The sequence below is a fragment of the Macadamia integrifolia genome, chromosome 14 (genome assembly GCF_013358625.1).
Source record: "Macadamia integrifolia cultivar HAES 741 chromosome 14, SCU_Mint_v3, whole genome shotgun sequence".
Taxonomy (NCBI): domain Eukaryota; kingdom Viridiplantae; phylum Streptophyta; class Magnoliopsida; order Proteales; family Proteaceae; genus Macadamia; species Macadamia integrifolia.
In genome coordinates, this window is record NC_056570.1 from 22,107,181 (window position 1) to 22,130,474 (window position 23,294).

The following is a 23,294-nucleotide window of genomic DNA, read 5'->3' on the forward strand; positions in this document are numbered from 1 at the left end:
AAGAAATGGGAATCATTTGTTGAGTCTGGATCAGGTCCTCATCTCAGGCCTAATCCACACATGGAATCCATTTATTTTCTCTTTTTTTATAATAAATTTTCACATTGAGTAGATCCCATGTAAAAATCAGGCATCATACGAAAAGTGGTTTTAGTAAGAAAACCTGATCCAAACTCTCATTTGTTGGGGAAAGGTCTAAAAATTCTTGCCAATGGAAGAAGAAAAGTATTATTGATTTCTTTCTGTAATTAAGTTTCATCATCACCGATCAACTTAATTAATCATTCTTACACCCCATTTGGGATCCATTAGGTAAGGAAATGCTTGGCAATTTCCCACAATCATAGTATATAGAATCAAAGATTATTCTATATAGAACTTTAAAGAAGATAAAATCCCTGATGAGCTTCATCAACCATCCTGAGCCCCCTCCTTGTTGAGCCCATCCAGAAAGATACGACTTTGTTATCAAACCAGCCACTCTCCATTTCCTCTCCATAACATATCCATTAATAGCTCTGGGCACTTCCTCCGGCACGATTCGTCGGTTTTTGAGGAATAAATTCCCGATATGTCGGCCAAGGACGACGGCATCTTCTAATGCTGAACAACCACCCTGACCAAGGTCCGGCGTCATCGGGTGCAATGCATCGCCGGCAACTGTGATGTTACCTCTGCTTAGGTTTTTCCATAGAAGGTCCCATGGACATCTCAGTAGCAAAGGAGCACATGTTATTGCAGGGAGATCAGAATTTTGGACAACTTCTAAGTATCTTGGAGGGAAGTCTTTGGCCAAGTTTTCCATCACTTCCTTCTGGATCAGCATTGGGTCTCCTGGAATTTCATTACCTGAAATAACAAAAATGCTTAAGGTGTGTTTGGTTGGCAAGAAAATAAAAAATAAGAGAGAGGAAGACACATGAACACATCATTGTTTTTTTTTTTTATTGATTTTTTTTTCCACTGCTTTAACCAAACGCACCCTTAGATAATGTTGTGCAAGGAACACAATAAAACTAAGTTTTAAGATTTATTATAGTGATTAATCCCAAAAATTGAAGTTTCTATATTTTGAGAATGACCCAGTTTCTCTTTACCCACCTTGAAGATAGAATTTCTTGTATTAAAGAGAGAGAGAGAGAGAGAGAGAGAGAGAGAGAGAGAGAGAGAGAGAGAGAGAGAGAGAGAGAGAGAGAATTTGTTCAATTATGAGATATGAGCATCTGATTGGATTAGAGAACAGTAATTTAGATCCTTCAATTCTTAATTGAGCAATTTTTATTTTTTTTAACACACGTGGCACCTCTATATTTTTTAAATCAAAAGGTTATAGAAGTTTAAGACATTTCAGGGGTTAAAATAGATTTGAGTTCCAAATTTTTTTTACAACTATTGGATTTTAAAAATGTACGGATGTCTCGTGCATAGATAGAATTGCACAACTAAAAATTGGAGAGGATCAAGATCCCTTTTTTTATTATCTCATATATAGTAAAATGTGGAAGTTAATGATGAACCCAAAGTCCAATCATACCATTTCATCACAAATGAAGAAAAAATTATCCTTGAGATAATTCTGTACCCATAAACTTCTCAATTTTTGATCTATAAACATTTTAATAAAAAATGTTTCAAGGAGAATATATTTCATTTCTTTTCTAACTTTTAATTATTGTTTGGCAAGAACAAAACAATAATTACAAGTAGACATCTTGTTTGAGTACAAGGGCGCATAAGTGAGAGGAAAAAAAGCTCACCTGTAGATTTTGGATAGTAGAACAGGAACCAATAAAGATCTGTATCATTGATAGGAACAAAACCACCTCTTTGGCCTGGTTTTACAAACTGGTGTAGTGCTTGGCTAAATCCATGGCCTTGGGGAAACACAGATAAGCCACGAATACCATTGCGGCCCGAAGGCACCGGAGGCATGAGACCCAACCACTGTGCTACCACTGAGTGCACCCCATCGCACCCTATCAGGACCTGTCACGCGTGGCCTTACATATTTATACTCAAAAGCTAAAAAATGAAATTCACTTACACCTTCTATCCCTAAACCTCTACTCACCTTGGCTTTGATGATGGTATTGCCTTCCAACTGGAGGGTAGCAATGGAAGAGCCTTGGGGTGTTCTTTGAGATTGTATGGATATGAGCTTTGAAGAGAAACGGATTGTCCCTGGAGGCAATTCCTCTGCAAGTGACTCCAATAATTTTCTCCTGTGAACAAGTATAGGTCCATTTCTCCTAGATTTTCAAATAAAAAACAATTTTAATCAGTTGAATTTATGGAAATGAAACCAAAAATAGTTTATTCCATTATATCACCAAGCATGATTAAAGGGGAAATCTTGTTTTGGTGAAGAGAAACCCTTTTTTTTTTTGGTTAAACCCCTTTGGTGCTAGAGTCGGATTTGGTTTATGTACAATTTCGTTCGTCTTTGTTCCGTGGATTTGGAATCCTCGCTCTTTCTATAATTAATCGATTTCAAATCCACGGGCTAGGAACATACAAGAATGTTCTCATACGTGAACCTGATCCGATCTCTTGGTGCTATATGAATCAAATCAAAATTGGAAAAGCAAGAAGTAACAAACCTTTCAAACCCAGAGTAAGAGACCTCTTTAACAGCTCCATTAGTAACATTAGTGATTCGACCCCTGAAAATAATAACATGAGTAGTAGTATCTCACAGACTCACCAAGAAATGAGAACAAAATTTAGAGCGACGCAGGAAGGAAGGAATTAAGAAATAGCAGTGTTCAATTACTTTTGGGTAGGGACATAGAAGGGGGAGAGCTTGTGAGCTACACCCAGAGCTTCAAGAGCAAACCATGCATTTGAGTAGAGAGCAAGGGCTGCACCAGTGATTCTAAGCTCTTCCCATCTCTCCAGCACTAACACTGGAACCCCAACCCTCGTCAGAGCTACTGCCGTCGCAAGACCTGAGATCCCAGCTCCCACGATCACTACCTCCTCCTCTCTCATTTCCATTTCCATCTCTCTCTCTCTCTCTCTCTCTCTACGTACACACAGGGTGAAAGTTGAATATTTTATACAAGGAAATGGTGTTCAGGAGAGAGAACTTGATCTAGGGTGGATGTATAATGCAAAGAAAGGGACTCATGGATTGACGTCAAGATTCCTATTCTGTGGACATTTTTCTTGGGGCTCATTAATATGAGACTATAAAAGAAGTACAAGTTTTTTGGACATTTCGATCATAAGGGGTTTTATGTTGTCGTCTACAGCCAATGGTTATTTCCATGCTTTTCTTTTTGGATGTTTAATTAATAGGAAAAAAATAAACATTGTTTTTTGGGAGTAGATTCTCTGTTTAGCAGCATGACCCCTGCATCAGTATGTGAGTCTATCACAACGTGTGCAAAGATATTAACAAAAGTAAGATTTTTTATTGCCCCACATTGCGGAGTTTTTTTTTACTTGGTTATTTTTTTATAAGTAAAAAAATCTCACAAGTGGAGCCATAGAAGAAAAATGAATCAAAAAGGGTTTTGCTTGGTTGTAACCATGACGATTCTACTCAAAAAACAGAAAAACAAAAAAAAAATACCATGACGACAATGATTATAAATAAGGGTATTTCTACCCCAAAAAAAAATTATAAATAAGGGCATTTTTTAATAAAAATATCAATCTCATAATGATTTTTGTATGATTCATGCAAAACGTGTAATTTTGTCTTATATGTGACACATTGGTTGATACGCGTTATAGAAAATATCCTATTAAAAAATACATGAGCATATGTCTTTTAGTCTGAATGGCTCTAATATTTCTCATGTAGCATATCAAATGAGGATAAAATTATGTGAAGACATAGGGCTTACACCATGTTTAGATGGAAATGAAGCGGGTAAATGTGAAATAAAATCAAAATATTATTTTCACTTTACTTTCAACCAAACGCTCTATTAAAAAATATTTTTTTATTTCAATTTTCTTGAAATCATTTTAGCAATGAAAATATCATTCCACTGCCCTTTACTTCACCTTGGGTATCCTATTAATAGAGCTTTTTGAAAATTCTACTAAACTGGCCATTTCTTGGAATAAAGCTTTGAATATTCACCAAAATGTATAATTTTAAACAAAGAAACAATCAGTTGAAACCCCTATTAATGATAAGCTGGCCATTTCTTGGAATAAAGCTTTGAATATTCACCAAAATGTATAATTTTAAACAAAGAAACAATCAATTGAAACCCCTATTAATGAAGGATGTCTAATTTACTAAAGCTAGCTAAAAGCACCTGGTGAATATTCAATTGAAACCCCACTCCGTTGCTCTGGAACCATGTGGATGTCTAATTTACTAAAGCTGATTGAATGAAGGATATGCATAAACCATAGCCACATCTCAAGTTTGGCACCGGAGTGGCTAATCGTCAAAAGAACAACAATTGGTTGTTGCATTTCAATTCATGTGATGTAAAAGAGGGCTTTCTCGTCTCGCAGGCAAGGGCTTAGCTTTCTCACCATACAATGACCACTACGAATTAAGGACCAATGACGATAAAAGAGGAGAAGGAGGAGGAGGAGCAGAATGCGCTAGCTAAAAGCACCTGGTTTGAATGATTACAAGATACACAATGAGACAAAGCCTACGGGGGAGAGTACTTATAAGTAGAAGATGGTTTTTTCGGTGGTCTCCTTTTCTTTTTTGCTAAGTCTTGTCTTAATTGTTTGTCTCACCATGTATTGAATTTTTGCCTTTATATTAGTAGCTATTTTAAATAGCTTTATGATGTAATACACAGAATTGCACATGGGTTGAAATTTCGAGTGATGAAATAAACATGTTTACTAAATTTGAACTCCAATTAAATTACCCACATGATAAATATTTTTTCTTGTATAAATTTGTAGCTCATCCAAAAGAGCAAAGGAAACATGTGGATGACCAGAAACGCAAAGGGGAAACATCAACATATAAAGAGTATCTTGGAAGCTTTTAGTTGACTGTTAAAAAAATGTGAATTTGATGAATCAAAATAATGTTTTATCTATCCAACAGTTGGGATTGCCAAATTGTTCATCTATCCACAAGCGAATCTTGGTTAAAATCTTGTAACACTAGAAAAACATGGCACAGTCGGTTGCCATATGATTGGATTGGTTCGTAGACTTCATTGATGCCCAACTCACATGGTACAACGGTACTTTATCCATCAAATTAGTATGGGCAAAAATAGCTAAACAAACCTTAATCAATAATATAAGAATCAAAGATATATGACGTAAAAATGAATCCATTTGATAAATACAACTGAAATTTAATACATGGTGAATCATATGATTGAAATAAATAGAATTTAAAACATAATATATGAAATATATTTAGCATTTTTATCAAAACAAACACCCCTAGTCAATCTTAGTCTGATCACCATCTAATTCAGAAGAAGAAGAAACACTGGGAAGCTTTCCACAATCATATCCTACACTGTCAAAAAGTATACGGTAAAGAAACTTGTAGAAGATAGTATCCCTAAAGAACTTCATGATCGAACTAGAACCACCTTGCTGCACCCAACCTGAAATATAAGACCCTGTGATCAAAGTTGCAGCTCTCCATCTCCTTTCTTTCACATACCCTTCTATAGCTTTAGCTGCCTCTACGGCCACAATCCGCCGCCCATTTAGGAGGAAAGAATTGCCTAAGTGTCGTCCAAGGACGACTGCATCTTCGAGTGCTGAACAACCACCCTGGCCCAGATCTGGTGTCATTGGATGCATCGCATCACCTGCAACCGTGATGCTCCCCTTGCACACTTGGCCAAATAATAGGTTCCACGGATATCTGAACATCAATGGAGCCCATGAAACTGTTGCCAGATCAGCATGTTGAGCTACTTCTAAATATGACGGAGGGAAGTCCTTGGCCAAGTTCTCAATTACGTCCTTTTGTAGTGACTTGGGGTCTGTTGCAGTCTCTTCACCTGAAATATAAATCATAAAATGATAAGAGACTGAAGCCTAATCGAAGCTTAGCCAACCTAGTATCGGTCTTGTTAAAGGTAAATTTGTCCAAAATATGAGTTTTTTTATTGTTAAATTGAGAGTACGTAAAATCGTCTAATACAGCTCGATACAGCTGATTTAAAAAATGAATAGATGTTAGATGCTCATATGTACGGTCAGGTGATCATACATGTAGCAAATTTAAACTCTGATACATCAATTTATACAAGTATCGACAATCACCCATTGGCCAATTCGTATCAATTAATCTGGATCTAACTTAAATCGGGATCTACCTCGATCAATACCAATCTTGATCTTAAAACACTGAATCAGATGAACCGATGACAAAGGTGGATGAACCAAAGGATAGTATGAGAAATAAAAAATTAGTTGAAATTAAAATGCTTTAATTACCTTTAATTGTAGAAGAGTAGGTCAGGAACCAATACAGCTCTTTATCATTTAAGGGAACAAAAGCAGCTCTTTTGCCTTGGTCTATGAACTGGTAGACTTCCTCCTCCTTATGTCCATGGCCTTCGGGAAATACTGCTAGACCACGTATGGCTGACCGGTTTGCTTTCACTGGTTCCTTGAGTCCTAACCAGCGTGCTACCACTGAGTGCAGCCCATCACACCCTATCAAGACCTGTCGCACCCCAAAAAGAATTATTATATTTTCGGTATCAATACAAAAGTGGAACGAATATGGCCTTACTATAAATTTCAATTTAAGGGTATTTTGAGGTTTATATTTTGATTGGTTGCTAGTGGCTCAATGCTTGCAAAATTGGATGGAAATAAAATTTTTGGACAGATAGACCTAAGGTAAGGTTTAGAAACCCGGAAGCACCACTAAAGAAAGAAAACACTATAAAGCTTATAGGTTCCTTCTTCCAGTTGAATGAATTCACAAACAATTAATCCTAATAAAAACATTACGGTATCTGCACTACATTGGCAGGGTACCAAGCTCAATTGGAATTTACCACATGGAAAAATAGAGCTTTGAAAAAATTTCAACATCGGAGGAGAGTAGGCAAAAGCAGTTAGAGTATTATAGGTATGCCTGGAGTCTAAATGAAGATGCATGCCAATATACAAAATTGTATTTAATTGGATTATCCGTAAAATTAATCAATTTCACACATGATTAACCTAGACCATGAGCCCTATGGTTTAAGGTATCGGAGGGCATGTATCAATAACAGATTGGATATGGGATAGTATAGGATAGTTTTACCCTCAAAAATATCGATATGATACCATAGGATATTTTGACCATTATACCCCATGTCCGTACCATACTGATTTGGTATCAGCCAGGTATCATTATCGGCCGATCCAATACCTGAAGCCTAAATGCTAAACCATGATGATCTTTTTATCCAACGGCTAGTATAACCACATGATCAGTTGTCCAAGTAGTAATGTTACGGTCCCATTTTAGCCAAATCGGTGGTTGATCCCCCATCAATTTCCAAATATATCGTGGTTTGAGGAATTTGATCAGATCAGTCAGATCAACATCGACTTTGATCGATCTCAATTCTTGACCGATACTACATCGATATATCAATACGAATGAAGGGTAAAATAATCTTATAAAGTTTTTTTTAATGAAAAGCATGGGTAATTTTATCTGATCTGAGTCACACTTGGTTGAATTCTCAAATCATGATGTGAATTGATATAATCTTGAGTCCCTTCATCTCGATTGAAGAGATTTGAGTTTTTCACGAACGTATCATTAAAGATGGTGGATGTATGCGAGTAACTTCCTACCATTTGCGGTTAGGAATCATTTTCAAAATAAATAATCAAATAAGAAGCCATAACGCACCTTGGCCTTGATGACCGTCCCATCGTCTAGACTTACGATAGCACCTGAAGAAGCTTCATCATCTATGGCGGCGGTACGGATGGAGGTAAGCTTTGAAGAGAAACGAATGGTGCCAGAGGGCAATTCTCCTGCTAGTGTCTCTAATAAGCTTCTCCTGTGCACTGGGATAGGTCCACTGAACTTCCTGCATCCATCAATAATTTCCAAAACTACAATTACTCCACATTCAAATACAGGGGCGATGATCATCTCATTTCATTGGCTCAAATGTTCAAAAATTCAATTTTTCTGCAACTATTTCAGGACAAATTAAGCAACTCTCCTCGGTCAATTAATTCATCCTGATACCATATTCCAAGAATTGCAGAGATAACGAGAAGTCCCTTCGGGATGAAGGAAAGAACAATTGAGATAAAATAGAAGAGAGAAACTACTCACTCACTAATCCCTGTATAAGTTACTTGTTGAATAGCTCCATTAGCAACATTTGTGACGAATCCCCTATCAAGAATTCCCGAATCAGTAAAGGAAAAAAAAGAACAAGAAAAATAGAATCTTTCGATCACAATTTAGAAGAAAAGATTTCAATTACTTTCGGAGAGGGGAATAAATGGAGGTGAGTTTGTGAGCAACACCGAGTGCTTCCAGAGCAAGCCATGCATTGGGGAAGAGTGTAAGAGCTGCACCAGTTGTTCGTAGCTCTGGCGATCTCTCCAGAACCAAAGCTTTAATCCCAACTCTCTTTAGGGCCAATGCCGTCGCTAATCCTGCGATCCCTCCCCCAACTATCACTATATCCTCGCTTTTTTCCATCTCTCTCTCTCACTCTCTCTCTCTCTCTGTTCTGTGGATCTGGATCTTGATTCAAGGGGAAGGCCAAAACAATTTATATATATATATAAACGAAAACGAACGGCACCCGAGAAGCGTCAGCATAGACGTCTTAAACAATAGTCGTCGGCGACCAGACTCGGACTGACATCGAAGGTGCGGCCAGCAAAAGCAAAACAGCTCACTGCTGCCGCAGCTGCCAAACATGACTTGAGACCAAATAATAAAATGTCCTGCTTGAAGAGCTAATCAAGTTGAGCCTATCTTTACCGTCCATTATTAGAATCACGTGGGTCTTTATCGGTTGGATAGTGTGATAGCAGACGCCAACAAAAACAAATTCACATAATAAATAGAGATTTAATGAGATTCACAAATTGATATGTTATGTCACATCTTTAAATGAAGAAGAAGATGTTTCACTATGTAGAAAATAAGTTGCAGTAGAGATCGCTCAAGAACACCTAAAACAACGATAAGAAAACTCGCTCAGAAACCTAACTCAAAAAATCCTCAAATTACAATATTTGTTCAACAAGACGAAAGTATATTATATACTCTTCCAAGTTGCAAGTTGATCCATTAGGTCACGGTCAAATGCTATCATCATAGATCTCAGAAAAAATTCCATTCGGATCGCCACCTAAATATGTTGAAGATGATCATTTTTCAAAACAATTCTAAAATTTGAGACAAATTTAACGAATAGGTTATATCAGATGCAGAAAAAAAAAATGCTACAAAAATGCATGGATTTGATGTTATCAAGGCAGGTGAAATTGTCAAGAAATAGCCAGTAGAGGAGAATCAACCTCTAGGCGAGGAGAAGGGGAAAGACGGCCGAGGTAATCAAGGTGGGAATCTAGGGTCGGAACCAGAAGGACCTAGTTCCCCTTCACCTACATCATCTCAATGGTCATGATCATAAACAACAATTTATATATATATATATATATATAAGCTACGTAGCCTTGCACCAACGCGAGGCCAATGAAAGAATGCATGGGGTATCCATTTGAGTTGGCACTCTTTATTTCACAATGTGAGATAGTCATTTTATCCTTCCAGCAACGTGGCGCTACAACAATACATGAGCCAGTTATAGTGCATGTTGGGGCATTGACATGGGCAAAAAATTTCGCAATCCTTAGGGATGGAGTAGTCGTTTTGCCTATGCCATGCAGAGGGTTTTTTTCTCTGTTTCTATATTAGTAGAGTCAAATGGAGCCATAGAAGTAAAATGAATTTAAAAAAAAAAAAAATTGTTATGTTTGATTGTAAGTTGTAATCATGACAATTACGATAAATAAAAGCATTTTTATAATAAAAATATCAATCAACTACATTTAAGATGCACAAATGGTGAATTGAACCTAACACTATGCACCTATCCACAGAAGCTTCAATTCACCCTAATCATCTGGGCAACCCATGGATGGATACTATCACTCCTTTACACTTGGCCTATATTTACTAGAACTCCCCTATCTTTTTTTTTTTTTTCCTGATACTCCCCCACTTTTTTATTTTTACATCTCTTTCTCCCCTGTTCTTTTTAAATACCAAAATTAACCCTCATTTTCACGTGTAACCTATTACACTTTTTTTAGATTGACAGGTTCAAACCAATACCAGTGAAGAGCACGCAATCTTAAAATAAATTATTATCCGTATTTTGGCCATCTGAATTGGTTTGAAGGAACTTGTCTCAAAATGAGATTTTGGGAGACAATGCTTCACTCTCTCATTAGATCTTTGGGGAGTTCTCTATTTTTGATTGGATAAACGTTTTCCATTGGGATACATGATCATCTGATTCATGTTTTCAGTGTCTGATTCAATCATCTGATGTGGTGCTTATCGTAAGATTTTCGTGACTAAATAATCGGGTGCTGAGGTTATTCTGACAATGCATGACATTGCTTGTACAGTTCCAATTTTTCCCTTTAATTTGAGGTGGGGGTGGGAGCTTGATGTACTATTGTGGATCTCTCTTTTATTGGATCAGGCAGGTCTTTTGGCTCCATTTTTGCTTTTCGTTTTTGTAGAGATTTATAATGCCTCTTGCTTATCTATATTTTGCATTGCAAGCGCCATGCTCTCTTGCACTTCCACATCTTCTTTTATTTTTATTTTGTTTTTCTCTTTTTTTGGTGGGCAAGGAAATCATTAAACTAGACAAACTCAAAGTTTGAATCAATCAATTTGAAAAAAGTGTAATATGTTACAAGTGAAAAGGAGGGGAATTTGAAAAAAGTGTAATTGATCACAGGTGAAAATGAGGGATAATCTAAGAAATATTTCATTAGAAAATAAATTAAACAAAAGGAGGGTATGTCTTTTATAATGAATGGCTCTAATATTTCTCATATGTTTATCAAAATAAATAAATATTTCTCATGTAAAACATCAACTAGAGTGGGGTCAAATTCTATCAACACGTGATGCTCACAACATTTTAGTTATTTTATTTTATTTTATTTTTATTATAAAACATGTTTGTTTAAAGTGAAGTGGGAGAACATGAAGTAAAATAAAAAAATTCTTTTCATTTTACTTCCAACAAGCACTCTATGAAAAAATATATTTTCTTGAAATCGTATTAACAATGAAAAATTCATTCGAACTCCCTTTGCTTCAATTTTATTTATTTTTTTTCAGTTGAAACCCTTTACTTCTCCTTAGTATCCCATTAATAGAGCTTCAAAAACTCTACTAGACTGGTCGATTCTAGAACAAAGGTTTGAAAATTCACATGCAAAAAAAAAAAAAAAAAAGTAAAACAAAAACAGAAACAAAAAAAAAAGAATTGTAAACTTTTCTTAAGAAATAAAATATCATTTGAAAACCCACTATTGAAGAAAGCCTTTCCTTCAAGTCGATCATGATATCTTCTGCAACCAAGTGGATGTCTAGTGGATAAACATAAATTATAGCCCCTTTGGCTAATTATTAATTGAATTTTTGTCTTTATATTTATGAGAGCAGATTAGGTTTTCGTACGAGAATCATTTTTGTATGATCTTATTCCATACACATGGTATTAATACAAAGAGAACACCTATGATAAATTCCATATGTGTGGTCTCTATTTATTTTACCATACTAGCTACAACATTTTTTCAACTAGCTATTTTATATAGCTTTATAATCCAATACATGGAACTGCCCATGGATTGAAACCACAACTAATTAAATAAGCATCATGCCTATGAAATTTGTGCGCCAATTAAATGCCTCACATGATAAAAAAAAATTAAAAATAAAAATAAAAATAAAAATAAAAAAAGAAGAAGAAGAAGAAGAAAGAAAGAAAGAAAGAAAGAAAGAAAGAAAGAAGAAGAAGAAGAAGGGCTAGAAACACAAGGTGCAAATGTCATCAACACATAGGGGGTACCATGGATGCTTTTATTTTACTTCAAAATGTGAGATGTGATAAATCAATATAGTGTTTTATCCATCCAATAATTGGGATTGCCAAATCTACTCACAAGAGAATCTCGGTCAAAATCTTGCATTATATACTAGAAAAACACGCCATGATCGGCTGCCATATGGTTGGATTGGCTCTTAAACTTGATTGATGATCAACTCACATGGTACTTTATCCATCAAATTAGTGTCAGCTGAAATAGCTAAGCAAACCTTATTCAACAATTTAAGATTCTAAGAGATAAGATATAAAAATAAAAATTATTTGATAAATAAAATAAATTTAATACATGGTAAATCATATGATTGAGAAACCTGAGATACCTAAGATTTAAAAGAATTGTATATAAAACTTTTCGGTTTTTTTTTTTTTCAAAACAAACACCACAAGCAGCCCCTAGTCAATCTTAATCTGATCATCATCTGATTGAGAAGGCGAAGTAACACTGGGAAGCTTCCCGCAATCATATCCTATGCTGTCAAAAACCCTACGATAAAGAAACTTGTAGAAGATGGTATCCCTCAAGAACTTCATGATCGAACTAGAACCACCTTGTTGCACCCAACCTGAAAGATAAGACCCTGTGATCAAAGTTGCAGCTCTCCATCTCCTTTCCTTCACATACCCTTCTATAGCTTTAGCTGCCTCGATGGCCACAATCCGTCGGCCATTTAGGAGGAAAGAATTGCCTAAGTGTCGTCCAAGGACGACTGCATCTTCAAGTGCTGAACAACCACCCTGGCCCAGATCTGGTGTCATTGGATGCATCGCATCACCTGCAACCGTGATGCTCCCCTTGTACACTTGGCCAAATAATAGGTTCCACGGATATCTGAACATCAATGGAGCCCATGAAACTGTTGCCAGATCAGCATGTTGAGCTACTTCTAAATATGATGGAGGGAAGTCCTTGGCCAAGTTCTCAATTACGTCCTTTTGTAGTGACTTGGGGTCTGTTGCAGTCTCTTCACCTGAAATATAAATCATAAAATGATATGAGACTGAAGCCTAATCGATGTAGTTAAGTATTGGTGTCGGCCGAGGCAGATGTATTTTTTTTTTCTTTCAATGTTGGCCAAGGCAGATATTGACGCTTAGCCGATCTAGTATCGGTGTAACGATTCTTATTAAGGTAAATTTGTCCAAAACAGGAGTTTCTTTATTATTTAAATTGAGAGCAAAATTGTCTAAAATAACATGATACAATTATTTAGGAAGTAAGACAAGTGTTTGATGTTCACATATACGATTAGGTGATCGTATATACATATAGTAAATCCAAACTCTTATACAACGTACAGGCACAGACAATCAGCCATTGGCCAATTTGTATCGATTAATCTGAATTGACTAAAATTGGGATCGGCCTCGACCAATACTAATCTTGATCTTAAAACACTGAATCAGATGAACCAATGGATAGTTTGAGAAATACAAAATTAGTTGAAATTAAAATGCTTTAATCACCTTTAATTGTAGAACTGTAGCTCATGCCCCAATAGAGCTCTTTATCAGTGAGGGGAACAAAACCAGCTCGTTTGCCTTTGTCTATGAACTGATAGATTTCCTCTTTCTTGTATCCATGGCCTTCAGGAAATACTGCCAGACCACGTATGGCTGACCAGTTTGCTTTCACTGGTTCCTTGAGTCCTAACCAGCTGGCTACCACTGAGTGCAACCCATCACACCCTATCAAGACCTGTCGCACACCCCAAAAAGAAGTAAAATTTTCAATATCCATGCAAAAATAGAGCAAAACTAGACAATGATATTTGATTGGATTATGTCCAAAAACTAATAAATTTGACACATGACTATTATAGACCACTTCTTTCTGCGTCAAGCTTGGCCTGACCTGGCATGGCTGATTGAGTCTAACCATTTAAAGTTCAAATTGGCTTGGCCTAATTAAAAAACGTATTGTTTCACCAAAAAAAATTAATAAACGTATTGGACTCAAGGCTATAGCTCAATGAGTCATTTCCGGTGCAAGGCCCTTATTCAATGGTCATCCAATCAATATGCCCATCTAAGCGTCACCCTTTAATCACTATAAGAAATTCTCTTTTTAAAAAAAAAAACTTACATGATTACCCACTTTTGGGTTTCTCTTTACAAAATTACCCATCAAAAGTTTTAGTTAACAAAAATACCCAAAATTAGGTTTTCCTTTACAAAATTACCCATTTAAAGTTTAAATTAACAAAAATACCTAAAATTGAGTTTGGATTTACAAAACTACCCACTTAAAGTTTTAGTCATAAAAAAATACATGATTATATGTGGAAGATGAAGAATCATTATTTTAGGTAGTTTTGTAAACTCAAACCTGATTTTGGGTATTTTTATTAACTAAAACTTTGGGTTAAAAAATTTATAAACTCAAACCTAATTTTGGGTATTTTTGTTAGCTAATACTTTTTATGGGTAATTTTGTTAAGAGAAATCAAAAAATGGGTAATCATGTAATATTGCCCATCAACTAAAAGATGGATAATGTTAAATAATCAAATAAATAAAAAATATTTTTTGAGGTAATAAGATAAGAAGTCATTACGTACACACCTTGGCCTTGATGACCGTTCCATCGTCTAGACTTAAGATAACACCTGAAGAACCTTCATCATCTATGGCGGCGGTACGGATGGAGGTAAGCTTTGAAGAGAAACGAATGGTACCAGTGGGCAATTCTCCCGCTAGTGTCTCCAACAAGGCTCTCCTGTGCACTGTGATAGGTCCACTGTACTTCCTGCATCCAACAATTAATATTTGGTATATTTGCCAAAACTATAATTTCTTCACGATGTTCTTCCTGAACCCGCATTTAAATTCAACTATTTTAGCCTTGTAACCTAATGCGACGACGATGATCATCTCATTCCATTGGCTCAAATGTTCAAAAATCCAATTTTTCTGCAACTATTTCAGGACAAATTAATTTCTCCTCGGTCAATTAATTCGTCCTGATACGATATTAATTACACGAATTGTAGAGATAACGAGAAGTCGCTTCGGGATGAAAGAAAGGACACTGAAGATATAACAGAAGAGAGAAACTACTCACTCGCTAATCCCTGTATAAGTAAATTGTTGAATAGCTCCATTGGCAACATTTGTGACGAATCCCCTATCAAAAATTCCCAAATCAGTGGAGGAAAAAAGAAGAAAAATAGTATCTTTTGATCTCAATTTAGAAGAAAATATTTCAATTACCTTCGGAGAGGGGAATAAATGGAGGTGAGTTTGTGAGCAACACCGAGTGCTTCCAGAGCAAGCCATGCATTGGGGAAGAGTGAAAGAGCTGTACCTGTTTTTCGCAGCTCTGGTGATCTCTCCAGAACCAAAGCTTTAATCCCAACTCTCTTTAGGGCCAATGCCGTCGCTAATCCAGCGATTCCTCCCCCAACTATCACTATATCCTCGCTTTTTTCCATCTCTCTCTCTCTCTCTCTCTCTCTCTCTCTGTTCTGTGGATCTGGATCTTGATTCAAGGGGAAGGGCAAAACAATTTATATATATATATATATATATATATATATATAAACGAAAAAGAACAGCACCCGAGAAGCGCCAGCATAGACGTCTTAAACAAGAGTCGTCGGCGACCAGTCTGACTGACATCGAAGGTGCGGCCAGCAAAAGTAAAACATCTCACGGCTGTAGCTGCCAAACATGACTTAAGACCAAATGAGAAAATGCCCCAATTGAAGATCTAATCAAGATGAGCCTATCGTCACCGTCCATTATTTCAATCACGTGACCCTTTTAACTGTTGGATAGGTCGTACACAAAGGAAGGACGAGAACGCAAGGTTAAAGAGGAGAAGCCAAAGGGAGGGAAGGCGGCTGGGTTAAATCGAGGCCGGATGAGATTTACGCACAAGGCTGTCTAGTCGTAGCATTCGGAATCCATTAAAAATGTTCACAAAAAAAAAAAAAAATCCATTAAATATAGAGAGATTTAGTGAATTTCAAATTCCAGGATCAAGGGCGTACACGATTGAACAAATTCTAGTCTCAAGCGTATTTATTAAATTTGGATTCGAAAATTATTAGGATGAAGAATTATTCAAATTAATTTGTTTTATTAATTCAATGATTCGATCAAAATATCGGTAAAGAAAATGGAGATAATAAAATTTGAGTTCAGATTTAGATTCGAGAATTATTCATTTATAAAAATAAAAAACAGACAAAAAATTCAGATGTTATTTTTGATATTTGCAATACTTGTTTCATATTATCTATCAATTATCATATGTACGTAACATACAAATGATATAAAAAGTAAAAATTTAAATTTTAAAGATAAAAATATTATATTTAGCCTTTTTTTTTTTCCTAAATTCATTTCCTATTACTCAAGTAATTGAATCAAAGAAAAAGAGACTGAAAAGGGGGACTGAACACAAATTCAGCTAGACTCACATCACCCACAATGCATGTTCACCTTAAAAACTAAAGAGAGAGTAACGACTTTAAAACTTAGTCAAACCAAAATGGGGTGAAAGATTTTATTATAATTATTTTATTATTTTTTATTTTCTATAGAAGTGTGAGAGATTGTGAGCAACACCGAGTGCTTCCGGAGCAAGCCATGCATTGGGGAAGAGTGCAAGAGCTGCACCAGTTGTTCGTAACTCTAACGATCTCTCTAGAACTAAAGCTTTAATCCCAACTCTCTTTAGGGCCAATGCAGTCGCTAATCCTGCGATCCCTCCCCCAACTATCACTATGTCCTCACTTATTTCCATCTCTCTCTCTCTCTCTCTCTCTCTCTCTCCCTCTCTGTGTTCCGTGGATTTGAATATTGTTTCAAGGGAAAGGCAAAACAATTTATGTATAAACCAAAGCGAACAGCACCCGAAAAGCATCAGGTTAGAAGCCACAAAGGAAACCCATGAGTCATGACTCATGACTCTGAGTGACAAGCAAGCAAGAACAATAGCCGTTTTACCAAAAAAAAAGAACAATGGCCGTGAGCGACCACCTTTAACATCCAAATGAGAAAATGTCGTACTTGAAGATCTAATCAAAGATGAACCTATCCGTACTGTCCATTATTTCAATCACGTGTCCCTTATCGGTTGGATGGGATTGTACGTACATCGGTTTGGTTCCGGTTCCGTCCAAGAAACAGGAACTAGACTGAAAATTGAATAGATTATTAATCGATTTTGATTTCTCACGTGAGTAGATTCTGATAATGTTATAAATAACAATGAAGCAAACCAACAAGCTCAAGTAAACAAACGTAGGTTTACCTAGTAAATAAATCTAAGTACTGTAAAAATAACAATGACGCATGCTAACAAGTCAAACAACCAATCGTCGGCTTTCAAGTCAGAGTGCGCTGGTACATCCACCTGAAAAACAACAATGCACCCAAGTGTTTGTCTTAAGGGAGACTTGGGCGTCACACCTTTAATAAAGGTCGTTGTAGATCAAGAACAAGATATGATGATATATAATGTATTGTATTCTGTCGCAATTTAATCTAATAAGTACTGGTGCAGACCTTAACTAAATAATAGTTTTACTTATCGATAAACGGATCATGGGGGTTGCAAGGGCAGCTGGAGGTCCTCTTGCATAGTAAGGGTGTAGGTGGCACAACCTCTGCTCTTTGTAAGTAATGCTGAGAGATGTGAGGATGACTGTTGTAACCCTAATCTTCATTGATCATAATGCAGAATTTCATCTCATCGAGGACGTAGGCAATCTTTCCGAACCTCATAAACTTGTGTGAATTATTTATTCTTAGTTTTTCCATTACCTTATGCATCATTTTTATGGTTGTGTTTCTACAAGATACGATATTAAAAAAAAAAAAAACAAAAAAAAAAAAAAAAAAAAAAAAAAAAAAAAAAAAAAAAACAAAAACAAAAAACAAAAAACAAACAAACAAACAAACAAACAAACAAACTGTTAAGTATTCAAGCACAAGAAGAGTGATCTACGATCAACTAGCTCAATTGAATACACTCATCCCCATCGCAAGTTTTCTAATTCTACATAAGATCCTCCTTCTAATTCAACATCATTACTTAGTTTAGATCTAAATGGATCTTGATGCGTCTTGACACGTTGCATGTTTTGCAACAAGCTCTAAGCCTTTCATTTAATAAAAGACAAATATGCACAATTTCAGGGTGGTCGTAGAGAAGTTAGCACGCTCATCGAGTTGATTCTTGGGCAATCCTGAGTCAGAACTTTGTCTCTCTCCTCACTTACGTCGTCCCACTCTCTTTTTATCTTGAAAATTCGTTCTTGATAAGAAATATTCGATATATGCAATCAATTTTATCTGTTAAAAGATTTTAAATGGTTTATTAATTAGAAAGTGCGATTTTTTCAGTTAAAACTGAAACTGAATTTTATTATCAGACTTTAAAACCAAAACCTATCGATTATTACGATCCGATGGAATCAGTCATATGACACATGGTTATAAAAAAGTGAGCTTTTTGAGCAATATGGCATACATAACATTTAAATTTTAAAGCCACTCAGATAAGTTAATATATTCTGACGAAAAAATAAAAAACTAGGTTTTATTAATCGGTTTTGATTTCTCACGTGAGTAAATTCAGATAATGTATGAATCACGATGAAGCGAACCAACAAGCTCAAGTAAACAAACTATGTTTACCTTAGTAAGTAAATTTAGGTATTGTATAAATAACAATGAAGCATACGAACTAGTCAAACAAGCAATCGTATAGGCTTTCAAGTCAGAGTGCACTAGCGTGCCCATCTGAAAAACAACAATGCACCCAAGTGCTTGTTTTAAGGGTGACTTGGGCGTCTCACCTTTAATAAGGGTAGTCGTAAATCAGAAATAAGATATGTTGGTGTATAATGTCTTGTATTCCGTCACAGTTTGATCCAAGGAGTACTGGTAAAGACCCCGACAGAGTAATAGTCTTGCTTGCCAGTAAACGGGCCATGGGGGTTGCAAGGGTGGTAGGAGGTCCCCTGCATAGCGGGGGTGTAGGGGGCGTAGCTCCTGTTCAAATTTTTTATTTGAGTGCAATTTTATATTTTCTGATATAAGGGTTTCTCACTATATATTTGTAGTGAGAGTTACTTTCTCTTTGAGCAATTCTGAAAGGTGTGAGGACGAGTGCTATAACCCTAATCTTCATTTATAGTAAAGCATAATCTCATCTCATTAAAGACGTAGACAATCTTGTCAAACCTGGTAAACATGTGTACATTATTTGTTCTTATTTTTTCCATTACCTTCTGCATCACTTTTAGGGTTGCATTTCTATAGAATACGATAAAAAACCGCTAAGTACTCAAGCATACGAAGGGTGATCTTTGATCAGTTAGCTCAGTTGAATATGCTCATCCCATCGCAAATTCTCTGATTTTGCATAAGATCCTCCTTCTAATTCAACATCATTGCTTAGTTTAAATTAAAGTGGTTCTTGATGTGTCTTGACACGTTGCATATCTTGGTACTAAGGTCTAAGCCTTTCATTTAATAAAAGACAAATATGCTCGATCTGAGTGTGGTCAAAGAGAAGCTAGCACGGTCATTGAGTTGATTCTTGGGCAATCCTGGCGCTTATAAAAATAAGGAAGGTATGAGTTCAGAACTCCGTCTCTGTCCTCACTTACTTCGTCCCACTCTCTTTTTATCTTGAAAATTCGTTCTTGAAAAGAAATATTGGTCATATTCAAATCTCTTCAATAATAGAATAGGGGTAGGATAAGAATTTTCGTTTTTTGGATTCAATGGCCATTAGATTAGACAAGACTCAGTGAGAGGCCACACAATGATCTGTCCACTGAATATTTTACTATTATTTTTCAAAAATAGGGTTATATGTTTTTTGGATAAAAAAAAAAAAGAAAAAGGGAGGTAACTGGATTAATTGAACTAATCTCTTTCCTTTGACTTACGTTATACTATCGTCCAATTGCCTTTGTTGCCTGCCAATGAGCTAAAAATTCATTATCACCAGGTTGGATAGGGAAGTTAATAATAAATCTATAATTCAATCATAATGTCTTGTATTCTGTCGCAGTTTAATTCAGGGAGTACTAATACAAGTGTCTCAACAGGACAGCATGATGGTCTCATTTATTGGTAAGTGGGCCATTGGGGTTGCAAAGGGCAGGAAGCTCCCTTGCATAGCGGGGGTATAAGAGGCGCAACCGCCCACTTGAATTTTTTATTTAAGGGTTGTTTTGTACTTTCCGGTATTAGGGTTTTTAACTGTATTTTTGTAATGAGAGTTAATTTCTCTGTAAGTAATTCTGAGAGGTGTGAGGATGAGCGTTGTAAACCTATTCTCCATTAATAGTGAAACAGAATCTTATCTCATCGAAGACATAGATAATCTTGTCGACCCTCGTAAACCTGTGTACATTGTTTGTTCTTGTTTTTCCATTACCTTCGACATAGTTTATAGAATTCTGTTTCTACGATTTTATGGTTTTTAGTGCCAAAAAAAAATTATCCATTAATAAAGTGTATGTTCAATTTCTAACTGATCATTTATTTAATTTAAATTTTATTGCTCATAGATCACATTAATTGTATAAATTGATGGGATTCCAAGATCAAGATCAGAGTTCCGACCATGACTTTTATGGGAACGTTTTTTCAACACTGATCCTCATAAATGTTGGTGTGTGAACCTATGCTTTTATCCCTCTTTAGGTGAGTCATAATATTATTTTATTGATTAAATTAAGTTTTATGTCTTTCTTTAATTTCTTGAAAAATATATGGAATCTAAATCCTCTCCCCATATGTGAAGAGTAATTAGGTTTTTTTTTTTTTTTTTTTTTCACATATATTATATTTGCTACCATATCCCCTACCAAATATTTTTCAAGTCATTTTAGGTTAATTTAGGGTCATGGTGGATCAATTTAACCACAATCTAAAAAACTTTCAGTGACATTCAGATTCAACCTAAATTTGATCCAAACTCTAAAAAAGTACATGTAACAGAATTATCAGGTCATGTCCATCTCGAGTTAGTGGATCATGTCAATTTTTGTTACCATTATGTCCCATTATACATGGATTTGAATATTTTTTGGTAAACAATAAATCTATTCAATATAACAAGAAAAACACATGGGGTGAGAGTTACAATTATGAATCGTTCTTAACTGGCTAGTTCATGCCCTTTTTTCTAACTTTATCTGCCCATAGCCTAAGACCGAAAACTAAATCAAATTGGTGGACTTATATAGTCCATAAAGCATTCAATAAGAGTTGAATACCATTATTTTTTTTTTTAATCATTCAAGAGTTTAATTTTTTTTGGAAAAATGTTATAGAGATCTGTAAGACTACAAGTTTTGAGAATATTTTTAGATTGAAATCAAATTTTGTCACATGAAAAGGTGGTATTTTATTATCATTCATATGGATATCTAAGAAATAATATGGATTGACGAAAGTTGATTCTAGACTCTAGGAAGTCATATTATTTTTCTTACTACAAATAAAAAATAAAAAATCATATACTTTTCCATGTACATCATATGGGGCGATAGAACTTTGTCCATTTGCACAATCAATATGTAGGCCGACGACAAACTTCGTAATGGTATCAAGACGGGAAATGACACAGTATTTTTGTGTCCACCTATGTCTTGAGAGCCATACAAACGGGCAGAGTTATTTTTCCCATATCATATATTCTTATTTTCAATCCTTTATTTCTCCTTTAAAAGGTTTATTTCTGCAGGCAAAATGGTCGCCGTACGTACAGAAAAATAGGAATGCAGAACATCCGGAGCCCGATGAATGTTCATGAATGAACATGTGAGTGACATGATTGACACGTGTTAATTATGCTAATTCTGCTAACAGAGTTATAAACAATTACAACTCTTGTTTAATATTATTAATATTTAAATAATATAAATAAATAAAATCCCAATATAAGCGGAGTCCTCCTTTGATTTCCACTTAGAAATCTCGATCCTCTCTCTCTCTCTCCTTGCTTTTTCTTCAAGGCCATTCCATATTTCTTCTTCCTTTTTTAGCATTCTTCAGTCTAGTTGAAGTTTTGTTTACCGATCTCACTAAAGATTTGCATCCATGGTAAATTATCATATGTTAATAATATCTACCCAAGACATAATAATAAAATCATAGATATTCAAGAGTTTTGTTTACTTTATAAATTCAAATTTGTCTTCTACCATACATGCAAGTTTTATTGTCTAAATCCCTTCCCTGATGATTAATATGTAAATATGGTATTTGGATATGTGTGGCCAAGTCTCTCATGTGCTAAATTCAAATTTGTCATTTGTCATACATGCAAGTTTTACTGTCCAAATCCCTTCCCTAATGATTAATATGTAAACATAGTATTTAGATATGTGTGGCCAACTCTCTCATGTGCTCAGTGCTTGAAAATAGTTATGTTGATTTTTTCTTACCTCATCCTATTTTGAGAGAGAGAGAGAGAGAGAGAGAGAGAGAGATGATGATGATGATGATGCCAGCTGTAAAAAGAAGGAACGGCGTTGAAAAAGAAGCAAGGAGAGAGTGAGAGAATTGAGATTTTCCAGCAGAATCGAAAGAAGAGTCTGCTTATATTGGATTTTTATTATTTATTTATATAAAAAATATATATATTAAATAAATTAAGTAACCATGTCCGTCATCTTTCTACCCTAAAAATTAGGAATCAGTTACAATATAAAAAACTAATAGATGATTTAAATTAATCTAATATTAAGTGGATAATTAATATTAAAAGAAATTGAAAATAAGATTACACTACCTAAGTCCTGCCACCACTCGCCCTATTGTAATTTTAAATTGTTAAACTTGATGTCCAAGAAAGTGATGTTATTTTAGGGGCCCACACTTCTACCCCTTTATACTTTTTTTTTTTTTTTTTGAAGCATTATATGGCACATGTCCTCCATGCTTCGACCCTAGGTCTGACCAAAACTGGGTTAAACGGGGTTGGTCCTTTCCTGTTAGATCCAGGTCCCAGACGAGTGGATTTGGATGGGTTTCTCGTCATTTCCAAAAAAATAATAGAATATACGAAGCGAACAAATGCCCTAGATTTAATCCTATGGATCGAAACCGGTAATTCCTCAATCGCTGTCTCACTCGCTCTGGATGAAAAGGGTATATCCACATCTATTCGTCTGAGGTCAGCAGTAATTTTGCAAAACTCAGGAGAGAGAGAGAGAGAAT

General features: G+C 35.5%; 3 protein-coding genes across 3 annotated transcripts; all 3 read right to left on the reverse strand.

The window, feature by feature from the left end:
* Nucleotides 1-277: 277 nt before the first annotated feature.
* Nucleotides 278-2,997, reverse strand: LOC122060722 (monooxygenase 2-like). Its single transcript, XM_042623830.1, has 5 exons — nucleotides 2,774-2,997; nucleotides 2,601-2,663; nucleotides 2,072-2,249; nucleotides 1,758-1,986; nucleotides 278-849 (listed from the first exon to the last, which is right to left on the reverse strand). Exons 1-5 carry the CDS (start codon nucleotides 2,995-2,997, stop codon nucleotides 278-280), a joined length of 1,266 nt encoding a protein of 421 aa, XP_042479764.1.
* A 2,248-nt stretch (nucleotides 2,998-5,245) lies between these two features.
* Nucleotides 5,246-8,834, reverse strand: LOC122062087 (monooxygenase 2-like). The gene is made up of 5 exons (XM_042625728.1): nucleotides 8,424-8,834; nucleotides 8,270-8,332; nucleotides 7,832-8,015; nucleotides 6,406-6,637; nucleotides 5,246-5,966 (listed from the first exon to the last, which is right to left on the reverse strand). The coding sequence occupies exons 1-5, from the start codon at nucleotides 8,642-8,644 to the stop codon at nucleotides 5,392-5,394; spliced, it is 1,275 nt and encodes a 424-aa protein (XP_042481662.1). The 5' UTR covers nucleotides 8,645-8,834; the 3' UTR covers nucleotides 5,246-5,391.
* Nucleotides 8,835-12,336: 3,502 nt separating this feature from the next.
* On the reverse strand, nucleotides 12,337-15,613 carry LOC122062047 (monooxygenase 2-like). Its single transcript, XM_042625682.1, has 5 exons — nucleotides 15,309-15,613; nucleotides 15,160-15,222; nucleotides 14,661-14,844; nucleotides 13,563-13,794; nucleotides 12,337-13,066 (listed from the first exon to the last, which is right to left on the reverse strand). Exons 1-5 carry the CDS (start codon nucleotides 15,527-15,529, stop codon nucleotides 12,492-12,494), a joined length of 1,275 nt encoding a protein of 424 aa, XP_042481616.1. The 5' UTR covers nucleotides 15,530-15,613; the 3' UTR covers nucleotides 12,337-12,491.
* Nucleotides 15,614-23,294: the final 7,681 nt, after the last annotated feature.